At 40.1% G+C, this 9,035-nt stretch overlaps 1 protein-coding gene across 1 annotated transcript; it reads left to right on the forward strand.

The window, feature by feature from the left end:
• The first annotated feature begins 1,692 nt into the window (after positions 1-1,692).
• ccsapb (centriole, cilia and spindle-associated protein b) lies at positions 1,693-8,942 on the forward strand. The gene is made up of 5 exons (XM_074612756.1): positions 1,693-1,823; positions 4,316-4,709; positions 4,803-4,874; positions 5,956-6,176; positions 6,270-8,942. Exons 2-5 carry the CDS (start codon positions 4,322-4,324, stop codon positions 6,453-6,455), a joined length of 867 nt encoding a protein of 288 aa, XP_074468857.1. The 5' UTR covers positions 1,693-1,823; positions 4,316-4,321; the 3' UTR covers positions 6,456-8,942.
• Positions 8,943-9,035: the final 93 nt, after the last annotated feature.

The raw sequence follows: 9,035 nt of genomic DNA on the forward strand, positions 1-9,035 counted from the left end.
GCTGCTGCATGGGCCACCCTGAGCCCACATCATTGACCTTTCATTATGTAGCCTATAATAAGACACCCCTCCTGCTTTTTCTTTGACACCCACATTCTTAATTTCTCAACTTCTCGACTACAGGTAAGGCAAGGCAAGGCAGCTTTATTTATATAGCACATTTCAGCAACAGGACAATTCAAAGTGCTTTACATAAACATTCAAGAACATTGTGACAAAGTGCAAAAGAACATCAAGATATAATTAAAACAGTTATAAAAACATTAAAGATTAGAAAATAAAAACAAGCTAAAAATAAAAGCTAGGATAGAAGCTTAAATAGAGTATAACACACAAGAGTAAAAGCTCTAGTGCAGTATAAGATCATTATCTGGTTTAATGAAATGCAGCAGCAAACAGGAACGTTTTAAGCTTTGATTTAAAAGAACTCAGAGTTGGAGCTGGTCCTGCAGTTTTCTGGGAGCTTGTTCCAAATATTTGGTGCATAAAAACTGAGGTTAGCTGTGTATGGGGGGTATCTACTTATTTGGAGTCATTATAGAGCAGCTGTCTAGCCAATTCAACAACACTCAATTAAGCTGTCGAATCTGTGCATAGTGTCTAAATACAGATACAGATACAGATAACTTTATTTATCCCCGAAGGGCAATTCAGTTTCTGCAGTCCACCGAGACATATACACATTCATACTGCACAATCATCAATGACAGAGGGAACAGAGTATAGGTGGCATATGGGGAGGTGCAAGATCAATAAAAGTACAAAAATAAAAATATTTGCAATAAAAACAATAAATACAAGAATAAAAAAACAAGACGAGATAAAAGAATAAAGGAATAATTAGAATAAAGTGCCAAGAGTATTGCACATTGCAAATTACATTACAAGAATGTACCTAATTGCAAACACGGACAACCATTATATGGTTAGGTAGATATTTAGATAGATAGATAGATAGATAGATAGATAGATAGATAGATAGATAGATAGATAGATAGATAGATAGATAGATCGTAACCTTATTGATCCCGAGGGAAATTCAAGTTTCCAGCATCACAGCTCCATAATGCAAAACATGTTAGTAAAAAGGCAGTAAAAAAGTTAGTAATGCAAAGTACAAAGTATAAAAAAATATACCAGATATAAAAATACAAGGAGATGAAGAAAACTGTTAAAACTGAATATAGTGCAGGGTAACAGCTGTGATACAGGACTATTAAAAAAGTATATATAGTGCAGAAGAGACTGTTAAAAATGAATATAGTGCAGGGTAACAACTGTGATACAAAACTATTAAAAAACGGAATATAGTGCAGAAGAGACTGGCAGAAATGAATATAGTGCAGGGTAACAGCTGTGATACACGACTATTAAAAAGTGCAGAAGAGACTGTTAAAAATGACTATAGTGCAGGGTAACTCCAGTAGCTTAGTCTAAACTGCACTGTATGCATTATTATCTGTCCTGTCATGTTAGTGCAAAATAAAAATAAATAATAATACAATAAAAATAAAAAATAAAAATAAATAATACAATAAAAATAAATAAATAAATAATACAAAAATAAATAAATAATACAATAAAACGAATTGTCTTTTCAACCTCTTTTACCATCTGATAAAAAATCGTTATCACCCAAACGGTTCATAACCACCCTGACCCTCATTCCTGACCTCCCTGCCCCGGTATAGAGCCACCTGTTGCGGGTGTTTGTCTGTTTAAAGACGTCCTCCAGCGGGCGGAGCTAAGAGAGACGCAGCCTGTGATTACAGCACCGTGGACGCCATCTGTCCTGCTCTGCTTCCGTGAAATCCGAGCCCAGTGTGAGTATATTTACTGTGTGCACATTTAGCCTCTCACAGTGCTGAATGTATATACTGCTTGTTATACAAGCCTGTTATATATATATATATAGATGAGAGTGGACGCATTGTCAGGGAGATTTTATACGTTTTGTCTGTTATCTGCAAGCGCTGACAGGCGATTATCTGTGCTCCATGTTACCATATGATTAATCTATAACTACACACGTTTATGTCATGAGGTGGTAATATATATAGAGCAATTAATCATTTAATCAATATATTGACATTCTGTTATGGTGTTATTTGGGCTATATGATACAGTTCAAGACGACGATTTGATACACGCTTATTTTAATGCTTTTTGCATACAAAAACATCGCGTCTCACCAATAAAATGAATAAGGTTGACATGATTTTGTAACACAATAATAAGATATAAAGCGTGGAGTGTTTTCATATAGTGATTACGTCACGGGCTGACCTTTAATTTGGAATATTCAACAGATCTCAGGAGCCAATCAGAGGAGGAGATGACACTACGTCATCACGTTCAAGCAATTTCTGCTGTTGACGTTTTTTAACGGAAATTCAAATTTTCAGCCACTATTGTGGAATAATATACTGATTTAGTTTACAGAGCAGATAGTATTAGGTTCGTAGATGTCATAGTTTGTAATTTCCCTCAAAACTAAACTTGTATCTCCACCTCCAGGAGCCCAGCGAGGCAAACTAACCAGTAACTCCCCGGGTAGAGGAGGAAGTAGGCGGCTCTGTCGCCGGGGGAAGCCTCCAGCTTAGTGATGGGAAGTCAGGCTCTTTTTAGTGAGCCGGTTCATTGGGCTCAGCTCACCAAGAAGAGTCGGCTCTTTCGGCTCCCAAACGGCTCTTCGTTTTACCACTTCTGCCTTTTTATAATTCAGCCACATTTAGCGCAGTTTTGACCTATGATTAGTATGTATGCACATATATCACTTAAATTATTCAATATAATTATACTAAACCTTATAATTTCCAGAATACCATAATTTTACATGCTGCTTCGTTTCCGACTGTCACTCATCTTGTCTGCTATTCGCGCACCGCACTCCTCTCTCTCTTTTGCTCTTCCTCCTGCTCTGTACCTGTAGACCGTCAGCGCGCCGTGCACCACCGCCCCTCCCTGCTCGATGGTATGATCCTTGTCTGTCATCACCTGGTTGGTCACACGGACGTCATTAACACAACATTCAGTCACAGTCAGTGCGTGGAGTGCGTGGAGTGCCCGTGGTGCGAAGATCATCCATGGATGTAATAAAAGAACTGGAGACAGCGTTGGAGGCGGGGCCCCGGTCATGGGGGCAGTTGCTCATTGGCGCATGAAGCCTAAATGGCTCGACTTCCGTCTGGAAAAGTACCCGTATCTTGGCGGATCTTTGGCAACTGGGACATGCGCAGTAGTGTCCGCTCGGTCACATGACTGTCACGGGGTCCCAATGGTCTGGGTCTCATTCACATGAACGGAGGAAGGGAAAAAACTGTATTCAGCTACTAGTGCATTTTACAACTTTAAAAACATAATTTTTTAAATAAGGAGCTATTAGAGTGTTCGTACTGGGGAGTTGATTCACCTCAAAAAAATGTATCCGCTGAGTTACAGTCGTCTCTTTCCCAATGTAAGTCTATGGGAAAAAGTATTTTTGGGCCCAACGTCATCACGTGACGGACACGGAAGTTGCAGTACCGCTGTTTGGCCCCTACCAAAGTCCGGATTGTCGACCGGCGCAATTCCTGGGGGCTTGTCCTCTCCCTCCTGCTCTGTACCTGTAGACCGTCAGCGCGCCGCGCACCCCCGCCCCTCCATGCTTGATTCAAGATTCAAGATTCAAGAGTTTTATTTGCCATTTGCACCTAAGTACATTGTAATTCTGAACAGTTTACACCGAGTCAGCTTTAAGAAAAGAAAAAAGGTAGAAAAGGCACAAGGTAATTACAGTACAAAATAAGTAGCACATTCAACAACACAATAAATAAATAAATTATTAAAATATAAATGGTATGATCCTTGTCGGTAATTAGTAATTGGTCGCACGGACGTCAATAACACAACATTCAGTCACAGTCAGTGCATGGAGTGCCCGCGGCGCGGAGAAGATCATCCTATCATTCTGCCTTGAATTAATTAGAATACACACAAAAAAAAAAACGTCTCTCGGACGGGAACCGGCTCCCATCGTTCACTTAAAAGAGCCGGCTGAAAGATCCGGCTCGTTCTCGACCGACTCATCACTCCTCCAGCTACCATTGGCTTTAAATGCCTCCTCATGATGTTTTAAATGTCTGGCGGTGACACGAAACCTCAGAGGACTGCTTAGGTTCAACACATCGTAGCTTGGGCGTTATTTAGGCTTATAACGCAGTGTTTAGTTCTAACGTTAGTATATATCTCACAGAGCTGTTATGTGTGTCTAACAACGCTAGCTTTCCATAACAAATTGAGTTTTTCATCTTCTCGGTTTGTTGTTGTGTTTCAGTGTAAGATGGTGACCAAGAGGATCCGCTCTGAGTACATGAAGAAGTTCAAAGACCCTAAGTGGGAGACGTACACCAGGTGTTACGAGGAGATGCTGAAGTACCGGCTGACCCGCAGGCTGCTGGAGCACACACACAAACCCTGGTTCTGGAGCGGTCCAGACAGCGACTCAGACTCTGGAGGAAGGAGTCCTCCTGATCCTCCTCCTCCTCCTCCTTATCCTCCTTATCCTCCCAGTAAGAAGAACCAGGTGCAGGCCGACACCAGCAGAGACCGGGCCGAGCTGGAGGAGTGTGAGGGGGCGAGGATGGAGAGACAGCAGCAGCAGAGCAGAGCTGCGGGGTCTGTTCCCAGGCTGCCCCTTCAGGAGGAGGAGAGAGGGTCTGCAGTCCATGGTACAAATGAGATGTGTTTTAATAGCTGTACAACACATTGGGATGTATGCATGTTACTCTACTGTATCATATGATGACATTCACTCCTCTCAGGCGCACAGCTCGAAGGTGCCAGAGAGCCAGGAGGAGTACCAGAGGAGGAGAGAGAGGACAGTCAAGACAGAGGTAAGTCAGAGCAGAAAAGCGCATCCATAGTTAGTGTGCATTCGTTATTCAAGTTCAAGTTCAAGTTTAGTTTATTGATCACATACACATGGCAGAGAGATTCTTTGTTCCTGTTTGTTACTCTCTCATCCCTGTATAATAGACAATCGATCAATCAATCAGTTGAATAACAATAATGAAGTCAAATATAATCATTATAAACATTATAAATATAGCAGCTACAATAGCAAATTGTTCGATAAAATATGAGGTAGGGAATACATACACAATTATAAAATAAATATAAGAGAATATACACACATCCGCATGCACACACACACACAAACACACACAAACACACACACACTCCCCCAATACACACATACTTATGGAGCGCTTCACAGTAAATACATAGAATTAAAAACCTTGTAAGTGTGCAGTGCAACCGAGGGTGAGGAGGTGGGTATGAATGGATAGAGACAGGGCTCTAGTGGGTCAGGGTCAGGTGTGAGTCTCTAGTGGGTGTAGTGGGTCTGTAGTGGGTCAGGGTCAGTTGTGAGTCTCAGCTCAACATCTGGGTGGCCTGCGGATAGCAGCTGTTTTTGAGGCGGTTGGTTTTAGCTCTGATGCTGATGTAGCCAGGCTTCCTCTTGGACTGCTTCCTGATGAAGAGGCCATGGCTCGGGTGGCTGGGATGAGGCTGGGTGAGCAATGATCTTGTTTGCCTTGGTTATACATCGCTTGGTGTATATGTCCTCCAAGTTAGGCAGCACTCCACCTGTGAGCCTTTGGGCCAACCGCACCACTCTCTGAAGCCGCCGTCGATCCTGCTCGGAGCAGTTGCCATACCAGCTGGTGATGCAGAGCATTGCAAATGTGTCCTCAGATGGAGTCAGAATCATATCAAATTGTGTAAGCAGAGTGAGCAGGGCAGCTTCACTGTATATTAAGTCATAAATGTTGTCAGCAGTTTTATCTCTGCATTGCTTAGTTTCTTGCAGATGATCTTTCTCCAAGGAACTTACTGTATATTCATTTGAATTTACCAGTAATATCAGGCATTCTGGTGCTGCTTTGACCTGATTGTCTTTTCTATTTGCAGAGAGAGACACTGGAGGACCCCAACCACAGCAGAGGAAACCCTCCAAACCCTCAAAGCAAACATGGCGCTCCCACCGGGTCAGGCCTGCACCAACACTGCAGCCCAGGGACGACGGAGAGGAGAGCAGACATCCTTTCGCTCTGTACGGTTCAGGAGAGAAGGATGCAGACATGGCGAGCAGGAAGACACACAACGTTGGCCCTGTAGCTTCGACTACGGAGGTAATCTTTCCGTCTGCCGTTCTGTGGACCTACTCATGACGAACTGTGTCAACAGGAACTGTCAGTTTATTATGGCGTTTATTTCCCCGGTAGATCCATGAGTCGGCTCTTCGTGCCAAGACCAGGAGGGAGGTGGAGCGTCAGGTCCATACCCAGAGAGCCGAGCGCCGCCAGAGAGCCGAGTCTGCTGATCTGGACAAGGCCAGGAAGGTGGTTCAACCAGAATACAACCCCTGGCTCACTGAGTACATGCGCTGCTTCTCTGCACGCTCCCGATAAGACACACGTACATACACTGAGCAGAAATACTTACTTCAGAGTGATTCCAGACCAAAATAAAGCCATTATTGCCTCAAACCCCTGAAGTTTAAATACCAATAGATGTTGAATAGAGCATGGGGTGGATTGATTCATACAAAGGCTCCAAAATGTGAATCACTCTCGCATTCAGGATGTAAACTGACAAAACTTTTAAACTCACTGTGTGGCTTATTCCCCCAGATGTGTACTATCGTGTGTTTTATATAAATCAATTTTAATACGTATATACAATAAGAACCATTTTACAGGGTATCGGAGACTCTTGAAATAAATTATTTGAAATGAAATGTATAATTAATAGATTCATCTACTGTATACAGATATTTTGATTAGAACGAAGAGTCTAAAAATGCATTTTACAGATATATTTTGATGTAGTCCCTTTAAACACAGGCTAGCATATATATATATAAAAAAAGCTGTCTTTTTATACAGGGATATCAAATCACAGTGGACTCACACAGAAGTAATGAAATGCTGAATAATACTGAATAATTAATGCTTCTGAGATCAAAACAAGGAGAATGTACACACACTTATTGTATACAAAACCATGGCTTTATCAAGTGAAAGTTGTTCTCAAATGTATGCAGCTTTTGATGTGGTAAAGCATTTTCTTATTTGTGCTGAGTACAAAGTGTTGACTTACAGAGTTACAGTTATCTTACAGAAATATTTCTGTTTAACAGCTTTTCAGATCACTTAGCACTGGGAGCTGGTTCTTAAATTCTTAGATTCTTAGATTTAATGGTTTGTGTAATGGTTCACGGATTGATCCTAACTCACTTGGTTTAGATAAATAATAAACACTATATACACTCTGTACTCACAAACTCTGCTCGGCTAAACGGACAGTGTTATTGACTTAAAATAGTTTGTGTTTGTTCTGTAGTCGTGTTAATGTGCGTGTACAGTAACCATCAACGTGGTGCTATCGCAATGTGAAAATACATGTGTGTGACTGTTAAAGCCACTGGATGACTGAACTGTGTTTCTGTGGTACTGCGGATACTGCAGTGTTTCTGTTATACATTCACTGGTCATGGGACTCTTTCCACCAGAAATATGTATTATTGAAAATGATATCCATACAGCTAATTTAGGTTATTTTCAAAGAATAACAATCAATTGTTTAGGCCAAATTTCTTTATCATTCCTGTTACTGTATATGCTTTAGAACCAAAAGTGGAGCCATAACAACAATGGACATTAAGCTGACGTCTAAAAGACCTTTAGTCAGAAATATATGAGTACATATTGCTGACTTACTGGTTAAAGCAGCATGCACTCTAAAGCAGGACCAAAAGAAACAGCACTTTGATAATCAGTCACCTTTCTTAAATAATATTTTTACAAAATACCTTGCTACCTATTTAGGCTTTCATGTAATTAGTTCATCTTTTGAATTTCTGTATTATTTGTTTGTATGTGTGCAACATCATAATGCTATTTGTACTTACACAAGAAGACAAAAATGGACTTTGAATCCTTTAATGGATCTGGTCTCTTCATCATCAAAACCATGAGAACTCATCTTGGTTTCCTTGTGTCAGTCATCATGATAATAATCAGCTCTGTGCCATAAAGACTGGAGAAAGTCTTTTTCTTCTTTGCACCACTTTAGTTACTGATGTGAATATTGTGCAGATGGGAGGCCTGTGCTTTACATCCGGACATTTTACATTTTCTTTAAATCTTCTCAATCTTTTGTTGTTGCAACTCTGAGTTCAGTATTACATTACTTGATATTGTAATGATTTATTTTTTTCAGTGTTTTTAAGTTAAACTGTAATGTAGTTAAGACAAAAGATGTGAAATTTTGTGCAATATTATGATGCTTTAAAATAACTGAATTCGAGCCAGTTTGTTCTTTAGATGTGGTTAATGTTGACAGTTTCAGAGAGCAGGAGTGGAACAAGATAGTTAATTCCTAATTTACTTCTTCATTAGTTAGTTAATGAGACCAAACTTTATAGTTAAGATACTATATATTACTTCATATTATACTTGTCACATGTTTTTCTAGGTTTACTTGGTAATGTATAGCAGAGATCCATCAAGCCTAAATATTCCATTACATCAGGACAATGTCATCCCACATGATCATCCCACTCAAGACATTTAATCAGATGTAATGAAGAAGAAACAGAGATTATGACCAAGAAGGAAGTACTGAAGTTTCAACTGTTGACAAACTCAGACACAGTGTAGAGTCTGGATCTAGTGATGTTCCTCACATGATATCCAAAACAATTTAATTGATCAAATTTACTGATGACATAAGGGGCGTAACAGTTACAAAATACTGTACAATATCATACTTTACATTTTTATGTTTACATTTTACGCTTTTAACATACTGTACATATTATATATGGTTTAGAGGAAAAGACTGTTGTGGTTAGATGGTGTGGTGCAAAGCTTTTAATAAATCACTTTTCCACACCTGTCTGTTCACTGTTATCTGTTCATCTCTACCAAATTACACATATTATTCAAAGAAGTATTTTCTCATTTTAAGAACTTGAGTGCAAAATG

The sequence above is a fragment of the Sebastes fasciatus genome, chromosome 2 (genome assembly GCF_043250625.1).
Source record: "Sebastes fasciatus isolate fSebFas1 chromosome 2, fSebFas1.pri, whole genome shotgun sequence".
Classification (NCBI taxonomy): Eukaryota; Metazoa; Chordata; class Actinopteri; order Perciformes; family Sebastidae; genus Sebastes; species Sebastes fasciatus.

Excerpts from the sequence above, each read along its gene's own strand:
- ccsapb (XM_074612756.1), top strand. The coding sequence starts at position 4,322 with ATGGTGACCAAGAGGATCCGCTCTGAGTACATGAAGAAGTTCAAAGAC. Across the intron at positions 4,710-4,802 it reads GAGAGGGTCTGCAGTCCATG|GCGCACAGCTCGAAGGTGCC; the intron begins GTACAAATGAGA and ends CACTCCTCTCAG. Across the intron at positions 6,177-6,269 it reads CTGTAGCTTCGACTACGGAG|ATCCATGAGTCGGCTCTTCG; the intron begins GTAATCTTTCCG and ends TTTCCCCGGTAG.